Source organism: Tachysurus vachellii, chromosome 8, assembly GCF_030014155.1.
Source record: "Tachysurus vachellii isolate PV-2020 chromosome 8, HZAU_Pvac_v1, whole genome shotgun sequence".
Taxonomy (NCBI): Eukaryota; Metazoa; Chordata; class Actinopteri; order Siluriformes; family Bagridae; genus Tachysurus; species Tachysurus vachellii.
Genome location: NC_083467.1, coordinates 5,264,918 through 5,279,061, shown reverse-complemented (window position 1 = coordinate 5,279,061; position 14,144 = coordinate 5,264,918). Strand labels below are relative to the sequence as shown.

Genomic DNA, 14,144 nt, shown 5'->3' with positions numbered 1-14,144 from the left:
AGATCCTGTACCCTCTCCATGTCATCTGCACTCGCATGGTAAACCTTTGATAAGTACTTCTTAAACTGCTGGAGAAAGTTTATGCACATGTCTTGTGTTTCCTCAACTCCATTTCCTGCCTCTTCAGAAAGTCTCTGATAGATCTGTGATTAATCAAATTAAAATTACAAATGCATGGATAAACAGGAATTACCTAGTTATGAATTACCAAGTATACTACAAGACAAAAACAGACTGTATGAATATCTCCTTAATGGAAATATAAAAGTCATTCAAAGCTTCCTACATTATGTGAAGTAGCAAATAATTAATTAGATTACACGAGCAAGATGCCAGTAGGAAGAAATGCAGTTGAGCTTCTCAAGCTTCAAGATAGCCTGATCAGTTTTGCCTTCGATGTCAAGAAGTGTAGCGAATGTTATCATTGCCTCCTCTTCATAGTTTTTAATTTCAGAAACCTAACAGAAAGATAAGGGAATATTACATTGTTCAACCAGTTCAAGTTAAAGCTAAATCATAAATGCAAGGAAAAAAAATATGTATTCACTTTACCTGTATGTCCTTACTAGCGAAATGCATGAATAAAGGATCAAGAGGTTCAGGAATTCTGCGTCTCTTCTCAATTTTCTCAAGCAAGGGGAGCACGACATTCCAGTAGTGCACGCTACGGCCTATGTATTCTTTCTGGTCATAATAGGAGTTTACACCATCACCCTGCAGGGAATTTAGTCATGTCACATTATTACTGAAAGTGACTTTAACGGTCATAATCCTAGCCAACAAATAACAGGTGTGATCAAAAGGCATTTAGCTTGGATTTTTTTTTTTTTTGCCTCTCAATTAAAGGAAATATCTAAACCCAAGATACAGCTGTGGTTATAATTTTAAATTTGCATACAATATGTTCTTTTAAAAAATAAAGTATTGAAAATATTTTTAATAAAAATAAATAATGATGTGTCTCAACACCTGTAATGTGAAGTAGCTTTTTCAGGGCAGAACGAAATTATATACACACACAGACATTGACAGTCATAAAGAAAATAATAATTGAATGAACCAATTGAAATTATCATTTTTGCCAATAGGCACAAGGAACGCATGACCCCTACTGTACTTATAACTGTACATTTAAAACAAAACATGAAAATGTAATAAAATAAAGTGAAATTGTTACCATTGTACTGAGATGTTTGGCCCAGTGGATGAGCAGTGCAGGCTGAAGACCATGTTTCTCTCTTGCTCGCAGTGTGTTCAGGCCATGTTGGACAACCATTCGCAGTTTTGCAGATGTATTAGGTCTACATATTGAGACAAAAAATTTTAAATAAAATTAAGACCTAAATAAGACCAAATACATACACTGGAACAGAATGAGTAGTTTGTTAGTAGTTTTTATTATAGTAATTTTATTTACATTTCTTAATGAGCTTAAATACTAACTTGTTAGGTTTACATTGAGCTAACTTGAAACTCAAAATGAATGTAAATGTTCAGGCATGTTTGGTTTGTATTATATCCCTCAAAGAATTAATTACATAGCAATTAACTCTTAGGTATCTGTTTAAAGTTTTTCTTTTTTCCCCTCTAAAATGTATGTTTGTTTTTTTTATTTGAATTCTCTTGGTTGCTATATAATGGGAAGTGATCCAACATCATGTATCTTGATGAATTTGAAATAAAACCCTGCCACTTGAACAGGGGTGTAAAGGTTTTGAATTAATTTATCCACTGTAACTGGCTTTTGCTGACTCACACTGCTTTTTTGTGAATGAGGCTGTAGACTGCATCCCACCACTCTCTCTGTCTCTCCGAGGACAAGAGTTTCATAAGCTGCAATGGTGAACATCTTGGCTCATGCAACTGTGAAGTAGCAGAAATCTTTGCCATTTCTTGAAGTTGAGTGTGACACGTGAATACTACACCACACAGAAACACCTGAAATGATTAAAAGTAAAGAGGTAAATGTACTGTTTGGACTGTTATACAATTAAATGAATAATAAAAAGCATACTTTCTGACCAATCAGATTCAAGCATTTAACTGCACTTGGGAATAAAGCTGCAAATCACTTTGCAAAAAGTCATGTTTATCACTAGAATGAACCAGTTAGCACCGCTCTCTTCTTTCCACTGAAATGCCTAGAATTACTTGGAAGCACACTTTTTAACCAATAAATACATGAACGAATAAATTAAATTGGACTTAACCTCAAGGTCAAGCAGACAGATTGACTCTGGAGTGTTGGTGTCCAGCTTAAAGGTCTCCAGAGTGAGACGAGGAAACAGCTGCTTAAGCCAGTCTTTCACTGCAGGTCTCTGGCCCATCATTGACCATTGCAATCCAAGCCATGTCAGGTGCTGTAAATCTCCACAGTGCAATATGGAACCTAAAAACACAAAGGAAAAGATTGGCAACTTCATCTATAATGACTGAACAATGAAAATTGATCAAACCATGTGCCATGTACACAAACTGTAACTGTCAGGTGACCGATTTAACGGAAAAAAACATCATTCACTTTAATCACTAGGTAGGCAATTTCCATATCTTTTTCGCTGCTGTAACACATTCAAAAAAAACAAACATACATACATAAATAATGCCATTCATCATAATGCTATGCATGAAATATTTACCAAAGTGTCTATATTATTCATCAGGCTTGAAGAAATTCAGTATTCCTTCCAATTAGATAGCTCCCTGCAATAATATTAGTTTCTTTCACCAATCTTAGATTGCTATGAGAATAGCCCAGCCAGAAGGAAAATGTCCTTTGAAACTTTTTCTGTGGGTTCCTATGCTAGACTCAAATAAAAATGTGAAATAAAATGTTTTCTATTGGGATGAAATATTAATGCTCATTAGATAACAGACAATAATTATACCATTTAGGCTCCTCAGACCCATTTAAAACCCCCCAGTGACCACTACTTTGTCATACAGGTACAGAACAATAGGGACATTATTCCAGTCTGGGATTATGATGTTGCTAGTGTTGATGAGGCTTTACTCATCCCATCTCGCTCACTCTGCCACTGTACATATATATTCACAATTTTAAATTTACAACAGTTGTTGTTGTGCTGTAATTAATTTTGGTTTGTACTTCCTGTATTGTTCTCATTGTACAAAGTATTGTTCTATCTATTGTTGTGTACTGTCACTTTTTATGTCCACTACATATTGTCAAGTGTTTCACATTAAGAAATACTGCACCAAGATCTTTGAAAATGCTATTTCATAATACTGTATGCTTGTATATGGCACATCAAATGTAAAACGACATCACATGCTGTTTGGTAAGGAATCTCAACTGTGAAAAAAGACCTGCATATCACTGGTGTTTTTAATTCTATTCGATGTATGAACTTCAGTACATTTATTACTGTGTTTAATGTTTGCTTGTTTGTAGCATACCACAGTCCCAATTAGACAGCTCTTGTATGTCCGGTGACTTTGTGCTGATGTTGGAGATGGTGTCATTGCCAATGTACGAGAGATCCACAAGGTCTTGCGAACTGAAAAGTGTCTCAAATAGGGTGGTTTGCCCGCTTCTGTTCCCAAACACCTCAACCACCTCCGTCAAAAATGGCTCCACATCTTGGTTTAGATTTAGCAGCATGTGACCTGCTTGGCTTTGACGATAGCAAGCTAATGCGTCTAGAGGTTTCAGTGATGTGCGGTCACCTTTCTCAGGCTTTATCTTTGGTCTTGGAACCTAAAGGGGGGAGGCAGAACAATTATGACTCAACAATGAGCAAATGAACAGCTTTGATTGTTGTGTCTAAAAAAGGTAGTCATTTAGCTAATGAATATTTAACAAATTAATAAGAAATAAAAACAAAAACTTAAAGCACAAGTTAAGGATATGCTGCTGTGTAAAATAAAATGGTATTAAATTACCAGAATATTGTACTATATTGATTTTGTGGATTGTCGTCACCCCCCCTTACTGGAGAATTACTGCATGCACCTCCTTACCTGATAAGCCAGCAGGTAACAGAGAGCTGCTAAATCAACAACAGCTCTCCACTGCTGTTCTTTTTCCACAGCCATTTTCAGCAGTAGGGTCCCAGCATAAAGATATAGATGAGCTCTCATTTCTGTGAATACTTCAAGGAGCTCGTCCATAGCTTTTGTTGCAGTATTCTTTAAAGACTGCATTGCGTGGTCAAAACTATAATCACAAAAGATAATTTACATAATTTTAGAACAGGGGTGTGTATAGATTTGTGCCTTTCCTTTTATATCACTTTATATCACATAATAATTGAACTGCAGCTGCTTTTTTTTTACATCAACAAGCAGGCAACAAAATAAAAACAACTTACATCTGAAGTGCAGTCACACTTTCCTTGCAATCTTTTTTAGAAAGTGTAAGCCTGAGCAGATTACTGTGAGCCAGTAAGAGCTCCTTTTGGACCTCACGATAGGTCTTCTCATTAGACAATACACTGGGTTGAGCCACATATTCCTGTGGAGCATTTATATTTAGAAATACATAAGTGGAATTAGAGTGCTATCAGATGTGGTGTTAAATGGGTCTTAAAAAGATTACTTAGCTTTTAAGAAAATTGACCAGAGTAGGAAGCAAATTCACCAACCTGAAGAGTGTGGACAACAGTGGTGTTCCAGTCTAGGCTGTGTCTTAAGACCCCAGCTCTTTCCACAGCCAGGCAGTGCTTTGCCGCTTCTTCCAAACGTCCATCTAGGCAGTAGAGCTGCACCAGTCTCCCATTAACATGGGCATCAGAAGGGCGCAGCTGGAGCTCAGACTGCAGCAGATCGTAAAGCTGATTCCAGCCTCTCTGTCCTTGTGCACTCAGCAATTTCTCCTAAACACACAAAATGACATTAAACATCTATAATAAGCATAAAACAGAAATTCATTGTCACATAATTTTACTTCTCTGAGGTGCATCAGAATCAGGGGGGTGTTAGCTCTGTGGTTAAGATGTTGGACTACCACCAAGCTGCCACTCCTGGGCCCCTGAGCAAGTCCCTTAACCCTGTTTGTATTGGTATAATGGCTGTTCAGAACCATTTTCCTTCTTGGCTGTCAACTGTAACTGATGGCACTTTCAAATACAGACCCAGCCAATAGTACAGTTAAAAAACAAACAGTGATTGACAGTTTTCAGAAATGCTTAGTCAGAAATGCTAATGTAACCATGTATGTACCTGTAAAATGCAAACAGTAATACAGAATTTGCATTTTCATTTGAATTATGCATTCCTAAATATAAAACGCACAAATATTTATACAATTTGTATAATTTGAAAATAGTACAAAAAATGCTTGCAGATTTTTAGACTGAAATCAATAGTTTTTTTTTTATTATGCTGATCAAGTCCTGTAATCAGTTTTCCTGTAATTACACTTTTTTGCCACTAGGCATTTCTTAATAAACATGTTTAGCAGCAGTTCTAATGCTGCAAATGACTCAAAGTCCCAACTTTCATTTCCAAAAATCAAAACCAGGCAAAGAAATATGGCCTGCATTGGGTAGTCTTTTAAAAAAAATGCATCCCACAGGGCATCCCACAGGGCTCAGTACTTGGTCCTCTTCTTTTCTACCTGTATACTCACTCTCTTGGGGAAGTTATTTCCTCACATGGGTTCTCTTACCACTGCTATGCTGATGATACACAACTTATCTTCTCTTTCTCACCCTCAGATGCCACAGCTTCTGACCGGATCTCAGCATGTCTGGCAGAAATTTCATCATGGATGACTGCTCATCAGTTAAAGCTCAATCCTAGCAAAACTGAACTGCTGTTCATCCCAGGTGATTCATCCCCAGGTCATGACCTTGCTATATCCTTGCACAACGATCTGATCTCCCCTTCAGCCACAGCTTGCAACCTTGGGGTAACCATGGACAATCAACTGTCCTTTTCCTCTCATGTTGCTAATGTGACTCGCTCATGTCGGTTTCTTCTCTACAACATTAGAAGGATTCGACCATTTCTGTCCACACAGGCTGCTCAGGTACTTGTTCAGTCTCTTGTCATTTCTAGACTGGATTACTGCAATGCACTGCTGGCAGGTCTACCTATGAACGCAATCCGTCCTCTGCAAATGATCCAAAATGCAGCTGCACGGCTTGTTTTCAACCTGCCAAAGTTCTCGCATACCACCCCGCTGCTGCGATCCCTCCACTGGTTTCCAGTAGCTGCACGCATCAGATTCAAAACACTGATGCTGGCCTACAAAGCCAAAAATGGACCAGCTCCCTCTTACCTCAAAGCCCTCATCACTCCTCGCACTGCACCCCGCACCCTCTGATCTACCAGCACTGCTCGACTGGTTCCACCATCTCTCAGGGTAAAAGGCAAGTATACTACAAGACTCTTCTCTGTACTGGCACCAAGGTGGTGGAATGAACTTCCCCTAGAGGTCCGGACAGCTGAGTCACTGGATATTTTCAAGCGGCGGTTGAAGACCTACTTATTCAGGAAACACTTCAACTAGCACTTCTTTCCTTATCTTTTGCATTAAAAAAAAAAAAAAAAAAAAAAAAAAAAAACACCTTTGACACTTGTTCATTGTAACTTTGAACAAATGTTTTAAACTCACGGTATCTTAAGTATGTAACTTAGTGAGCCAGCATTAATGTATTCAATGCTAGAGATTTAAGCACTTATGTACGTCGCTCTGGATAAGGGCGTCTGCCAAATGCTGTAAATGTAAATGTAAATGAATGAACCTTACATGCAAAATAGCACTTACAAGTTCAAAGACAGCTACCATGGTTGCTTCAATAGTGAGAAGCAGGTTAAAATATAGCAAAATATGAAGGCAAATAAAAAAAATGGGGGAAGGGGAGGAAAAATAAATCTGGCTTTACTTCATAAAAAGCTCATTGTAATGCCCAAAAAAAGCCTAGAGGAGATCTAGAGGAAACCTTCAAAGTCCATTAATTAAAACATACCTCAAAGATTTTGGACTATTGGCATAGTGTACATGAAGGAGGATCTTCCCCAGTTAACAAAAACACAGGTACAGAGAAGCAGAAACACTGATTTAATTCTGACCAACAAGTGGATTGATTTCATAAAGTTTCTCTCAGCTACACTGCCTTATTTTGGAACAAGTGAAGTAATAATTAAATAATTGTGAATGTAATAAAGCTGATCAGTTGCATGGGCTATAAAGTCTTTTTGTGGCCCTGACCAATTACACTAGAGCTAATGTACAAACCTTTAGGTCAAAGACCGCTGGGTGACCTGGCAAAAGCTTTGCAGCCTTCTCCACCCAGAATTCCGCCCTGCTGTCAAGCTCCGGCTTACTGCACAGCAGCTCAGCCACTTTCAGAATCAGGTCACGCTGAGCCGGGTTCAGATCCACCGAGCGCTAAAGAGAGAAAAAAAGATCCATTAATTGGGACAAACTACATTTTTTGTTAAACACTCTGACCTGACATGGAACATAAAACACACATCTCACACCAGACTACACACTTAAATTCATACCAAATATGACAATAAAAAAAAAAAAATACAACATACACAACACACACACCTTGTAACACCCAACAGCTTTTTCAATTTCATCTTCTAGTTCATAAAGTTGACCAAGGAATCGATGGGCTTTGGGATCTCTGACCTGAACTGTTAGATATGCGGATACATGTCTACAGGCAGGACATAAAAAATGAGATATAAAACAGGTGATATTAAAAAAAAGAAAAATTATCAAAAACACTTCACACAAAAAATCAATTCCTTTTTATATTCATTTTACCTTTTAGCAAGTTCATACTCCTTGGCCTCAAAATATAACTTTGCAAATAAAAATCCCTTTGTTGGTTTCTGCAAAGAAAGAAAAATTACATTTAGCACAAAAAAAAAAAATTATATATATAATGGTCGTCTTGTTCGTTACATTAACAGTGAAAATACTGGGACCATAATGTGACATGAAAATAGAACAACATGTGCCTTATTTACTGCATTAATATAATTATAATCGGTGGTCAGGATGTGGAGAAACCCAACAGCTTACACAAACACACTTCAATTCATGTGTAATGTTTACTAAAATTTGCGAGACATTCACTCAGTGCACTGGAACTAAGCAGTGTTTTGTTTTTTACATCTCTGTGCAGAAGCATTTATTTTACAGCTGAAACGTTACTTCAAAAAACAACAGCCAGTAGATTTACAGACATAAAGCCATACAAGTATGAGCAGCATATTCTGACAGAACAGATGTCAAATTATTAAACACTTTCAGTGCTGGACAGTGAATGATTTAATGGGTTTCATTTATTGAAAAAAATTACAAAATAACATATTTCTGTGTGTGTGCAAATATAAAGTGTGCAGGGGAAAATAAATGAATGAATGAATGAATGAATAAATAGGAACAATGGAAAAGCTGCAGTTTTCCCTACAATGACACAAACAGAACTGAAGGATCACACAAGGATCACTCCATGCACATGTAGGTAGGATGTGGAACAACAAAAAAAAGCCCTCATACTTTCATCAAAAATAAAGCAATGATTTTGGAGCCAGCAATCAAATAGGCAAAAACATTCTGAACATGAAAAGGACATTGGTGATATTTAATGTTGTGAGAACAAAAATAATTTTAGGGGATCTGGAGCTTTCTGTCACTGTGTATGTAGTGAGTATGTGTGTATGATCTCTGGGGCCCAACACACAGATCACATCAGAATCAGAATCAGATTTATTGGCCAAGTGTGTTGACACACACAAGGAATTTGGTTCCTATATAAGATATATTCCTATACTATACAAGAACATACTATACATACTGAGAACATTTTGAAGATCTGCCCAAAAAAATCCAAAACTCTGACCACAGATATTGAGAAAAACCTTAGGAAACAATTAAAAGAGTGAATAAAAGCCCAAGAAATGTACAACTCTAAATGCTGCAGTGCATATATATTTTCCTCACACAGTAAATACCAGATTTCTTGTTACAGTACAAGTAATGTCCACTCATTAAGTAGTTTTGGCTCAGTAAAGATGTAACTTAAGGTTCCACATTAACTAATAACTGCAGGACAGACAGGTTAATTAGGGACAAGTGGCTGTTACCCTCTGCTCCTGTCAATCATCCCCTACTTCCGCTCTCTTCATTTAGCCACCTAGCTGATTAATAAGACCTCAATTTGTCAAGCGTTTTTTAATCGCACAAACATGACGAGGTGATGAAACGCAGGGGGTTTTACAGACCGACATGTGCACCAAAACACAAGGTAACACTCTCTCTCACACACATACATACATGCGTGCGTGCGTGCGCGCACACACACACGGTTACCGCGTTTTTCATGAGTACGTGTCAACAAGGCAAACTCACAGTTACAGTATTACACTGCTTATTAACTTTACTGTATGTTTGTTTATGTATCATCAGTTTACTTTGTTCAGCTGCTGGTCACATTCACGGCCTACTGAAACACTCCGCCTGCTAGCTAACATGTTATAGCCGGTACTGCGTACCTCTTTCTGTGAAGGAGAGACGCTCTCTACTGAGGAAATGTAGCGTTCAACGTCCGCCTTACTTCGCCTCATGGCTGCGAAACAACCGCCACCGTGTAATAAACTTCTGCTGATATCAGTTTAACGATTATTCCAGAAATGAACATCAACTTCCACATTTGCTACAAGCTCATAACGCGAGGAGCTACACAGAGCGCCAGTTATCGCGAGATGTGGAGTCGTATTACACCTCTGTGATTGGCTGAATCGTAAATCCTGTCACAACAGTGTAGGTGTGTTCAAGTTCAGCTGGGCCTCTGACTCTCCTGCGCACATGATCTGTGGTGGAAAGATAACGAGCACGAACTGAACATTTACGTCAGTGTATTTATTTATATTCATTTATAAAGAAATGTTAAACGTATTGCAACACACGCAAAAAACAAAGAATTGGGTTTTTTGTATGCAGAATATTTTATTTTATATTTTTATTCTTTAATTTCTGGGATTTTTGATGAATCATCCGGTTCTGTGTGATTTGCATCACAGTGTTCTGGCTCTTAGCCACAGGACAGAAGTGTAGTGTTTAGTCCTTAAACAACACAAATACACACAAACTAACGCTGGTAGGAAACAACACATTTATGGCATTTAGCAGACGCCTTTACCAAGAGTCACATAATGCAAACACGCTTGTTAGTATTTGTAAGAAACGACACAAAAATAGTAATACAGTAATACGTCGTGCGTTCGCGTTTCAGAACTGCAGAATTCACCGAATTTACATTTAACTAACTCATGTTACCCCCTACAGTATATTAATGTTACCCCTAAAGTATACTAACGTTACCCCCTAAAGTATATTAACGTTACCCCCTACAGTACATTAATGTTACCCCCTACAGTATATTAATGTTACCCCCTACAGTATACTAATGTTACCCCTACAGTATACTAATGTTACCCCTACAGTATACTAATGTTACCCCCTACAGTATATTAATGTTACCCCCTACAGTATACTAATGTTACCCCTACAGTATACTAATGTTACCCCTACAGAATATTAATGTTACCCCCTACAGTATACTAATGTTACCCCTACAGTATACTAATGTTACCCCTACAGTATACTAATGTTACCCCTACAGAATATTAATGTTACCCCCTACAGTATACTAATGTCACCCCGTACAGTATACTAATGTTACCCCGTACAGTATACTAATGTCACCCCCTACAGTATACTAATGTTACCCCCTACAGTATACTAATGTTACCCCCTACAGTATACTAATGTTACCCCTACAGTATACTAATGTTACCCCCTACAGTATACTAATGTTACCCCCTACAGTATACTAATGTTACCCCTACAGTATACTAATGTCACCCCCTACAGTATACTAATGTTACCCCCTACAGTATACTAATGTTACCCCCTACAGTATACTAATGTCACCCCGTACAGTATACTAATGTCACCCCGTACAGTATACTAATGTCACCCTGTACAGTATACTAATGTCACCCCCTACAGTATACTAATGTTACCCCCTACAGTATACTAATGTTACCCCTACAGTATACTAATGTTACCCCTACAGTATACTAAAGTCACCCCCTACAGTATACTAATGTTACCCCTACAGTATACTAATGTCACCCCCTACAGTATACTAATGTTACCCCTACAGTGTACTAATGTTACCCCTACAGTATATTAAAGTTACCCCCTACAGTATACTAATGTTACCCCTACAGTATATTAATGTTTTAATAAGTAGGGGTAACATTAATATACTCTAGGGGTAACATTAGTATACTGTAGGGGTAACATTATTATACTGTAGTGGGTAAAATTAGTATACTGTAGGGGTAACATTAGTATACTCAAGGGGCAACATTAATATACTGTAGTGGGTAAAAATAGTATACTGTAAGGTAACATTAGTATACTCAAGGGGGAACATTAGTATACTGTAGGGGTAACATTAGTGTACTCAAGGGGGAACATTAATATACTGTAGGGGTAACATTAGTACACTGTAGGGGTGACATTAGTATACTGTAGGGGTGACATTAGTATACTGTAATGTTCGAGGTATTAGACTCACACATACACAAATTAGTGCTCTCTAATGTTGTTCTGTCAGCTGCGCCTGTAAGGGTTCGCCACAGCAGATCACTGGGTGACATATTTGCTTTGGCACACATTTGTTTTGTGATTTTTAAACACTGCATTATGAATAGAGTAACTTGTGCCACCAGTAACTGAGTTGATTCGTTGCTAGACCACTGTGCATCTTCTATCTAGACAGGGGTCTTTCATCCCTCTGCAGTGTCTCACTGTATCTTTGTAAATTATTATGGGATTAAATAAAGCGTTTTATTTTTATTTTTATTTTATGTTGTTATTTTGTCAGTACCTATTATTTTCCAGATCAAAGGGATATTTTATTAAAATAAAAAGTGTTTTAATATTTTGTGGACCAAAATATGCTTCACATAATAATTTTGAAAAAAACAAGGAGAAAAGAAAAAGAAAATCTCTGAAGAAAATAAAACATTTAATGCTTCATGGATGAATTCATTGCCTTTACTGCAGACAATTCTGGTTTACCTGTATGCTTGCTATGTGGTGAGAGCCATTTCCAGAACAAACCCAGCATTTGATGAAAACAGGACATACAATGACTTAAAAACTGCCTGGATCATTATGATGTTTATAGCAAACCACTAAATAAACACATATTAATGCAACTGAACTTTTCATATACATTTCAATAAGAACAAATACACAAATTACACCAGGTAAGGTATGACGGTCTTGAGATTGCATAAATATCCAGACTTGCATCCATATGAGTATTGCACTGTGCCTAAAAAAAGAAAGGATTTCTGTTGGCATGCTAATGTAAAATCACTCACTTTTTAAAATGAATATAAATCTTAAAAAACGTATAAATTATGTTGTGAAAGAAAAAGAAACTAACCAGTTAAACGGAGAACTTCACAGACAGATACCAATCTTCTTTTTTCTGTTCTTGGAGTCATGTTCACGCTTAGCTAGACAGTACTTCAGTTGAGTTGGCATCCTCTCATAGCATTGTTTGCATACAGGCTTCAAATCAAGCTCCACAAACTTGTCCCTATGTGATTACAAATGCCACAAAAAAGCCAAAGTAAGATCAGAATCATTGAAGCGACTGATTCAGCGTTTCCAAAGCTTTATGTCAGAATCCCTTTAGCCATAAAACTCATCCCTCTAGCCATGAGGAATCTCATCCACAATCATAGTTTTTAGTTGATAATGATGATGATGATGATGATGATGATTACCTAACATTAGTTTGACATGAGAGATGCATGCAATGTTTAAAATGGTCAACGTGTGAAATGGTATCAATATTAAAACTGTATTTTTATGTCTGAAAAAAATCAAAACTTACTTCAGTGTCAGCTTTGAACTGCAGGTGGAACAAGCAAAACAGTCCATGCACCAGGCTTTATTCAACGCTGAAATGACTTAAATAATAAACAAAGAGTTAAACAGACTCTGTGTGTCAGCAGGTTTGTGTTAAATTTGGTTCATGAAATATAAATATACATTTTTACTTTTGACTCATCCAGATTTCATCTGAGTATTTGTTACCCTAGACTTGCATGGAATAACTGCTGATATTAAATAAAATGTCTGTGTGGTACATGGAGCCTAAAACAACACAATTTTAGTGTTTATCATGTTTTACCTTCTCCCTCAATGACATGATTGCAGTGGTGACAGACATCGCCAAAAAGCTAAAAAAAATGTTTTATTTCAATTTATCTATAATTATTTAATTTTGAAAATAAATCTGTTATATGGAGGCATCAGCCTTTGTTCATACCATATTGAAGTGAGTCTCACAATAAGCCAGGCCTTTACGTTCAAAATGCTGATGGCCCAGGAACGGTTTCTCACACTTGGTACACACAAAATGCTACAAAACATATACACACAAAAAGAGAGACAGAATAATGCATATGAAGAGCAATTCAATCTACGGTACCAAGAGAGTTACATTTCAGTAAAAAAAAAACTCTGGTCATGCTTCTTATATAATGCTTAACTTTTTTTGAGCTAAATCAGTTTTTAGGGTTTTAGGATTCAGAGATATTTCTGATTTTTAAAATGATTTTAAATGGTTGACTTAGCTGCAGATTTTGAAAAAATCTGTGATGGGCACATGACTCTTAAACTCCTACAGCAAAGACATATTTAATGACACCACATGGCTTTTCCCAAATTTGCAGAAAATCTGTGGTCATTTTGAAAAATGACTCCACTACATTTCACAGAGTTTGCTAAACTTTGTGTTAATTGCAGGAATTCGCAGGGTCACAAAATGCTGGAGGGCTGCTAAATAAATTAGTGCAGAATTTCAAAGTGTGCTTTTTTAAATTTAATTTCAATTTAATTTTGTTGATTATTAAAATAATAATTGTTCTGAATAATATGTTGTGAATGGTGACACTCTGTGATTACCTCAACGTGCCATTGCTTGCCCACTGCATTCACCACTCTGCCCTCTATTGGCCTTCTGCATGCCCCACAGATTGGTACGCCCATCTTGTCATGGCATGGCAAGCAATACAACTCATTTTTTAGCTCCCTGGCATCAGCAGTGAGTTCCTTC

At 37.1% G+C, this 14,144-nt stretch overlaps 2 protein-coding genes across 3 annotated transcripts in view; both read right to left on the bottom strand.

Moving 5' to 3' along the window:
* Positions 1-9,711, bottom strand: part of ranbp2 (RAN binding protein 2) — a 28,491-nt gene extending 18,780 nt beyond the window's left edge. For both annotated transcript variants that reach the window (XM_060875894.1, XM_060875893.1), the window contains exons 1-14: positions 9,487-9,711; positions 7,751-7,818; positions 7,529-7,640; positions 7,208-7,360; positions 4,608-4,838; positions 4,335-4,477; positions 3,985-4,180; positions 3,421-3,721; positions 2,211-2,389; positions 1,757-1,938; positions 1,178-1,301; positions 553-714; positions 321-458; positions 12-143 (exon numbers count right to left, since the gene is read on the bottom strand). In XM_060875894.1, coding sequence (XP_060731877.1) covers positions 12-143; positions 321-458; positions 553-714; positions 1,178-1,301; positions 1,757-1,938; positions 2,211-2,389; positions 3,421-3,721; positions 3,985-4,180; positions 4,335-4,477; positions 4,608-4,838; positions 7,208-7,360; positions 7,529-7,640; positions 7,751-7,818; positions 9,487-9,558 — 2,193 coding nt within the window. In that variant the 5' untranslated portion in view covers positions 9,559-9,711. The remainder of the gene's footprint in view (positions 1-11; positions 144-320; positions 459-552; positions 715-1,177; positions 1,302-1,756; positions 1,939-2,210; positions 2,390-3,420; positions 3,722-3,984; positions 4,181-4,334; positions 4,478-4,607; positions 4,839-7,207; positions 7,361-7,528; positions 7,641-7,750; positions 7,819-9,486) is intronic.
* Positions 9,712-12,018: 2,307 nt separating this feature from the next.
* The window catches only part of lims2 (LIM and senescent cell antigen-like domains 2), a 10,003-nt gene continuing 7,877 nt past the window's right edge, over positions 12,019-14,144 (bottom strand). Inside the window, exons 6-11 of the mRNA XM_060877236.1 lie at positions 13,994-14,144; positions 13,356-13,448; positions 13,218-13,266; positions 12,918-12,993; positions 12,462-12,617; positions 12,019-12,347 (exon numbers count right to left, since the gene is read on the bottom strand). Coding sequence (XP_060733219.1) covers positions 12,479-12,617; positions 12,918-12,993; positions 13,218-13,266; positions 13,356-13,448; positions 13,994-14,144 — 508 coding nt within the window. The 3' untranslated portion in view covers positions 12,019-12,347; positions 12,462-12,478. The remainder of the gene's footprint in view (positions 12,348-12,461; positions 12,618-12,917; positions 12,994-13,217; positions 13,267-13,355; positions 13,449-13,993) is intronic.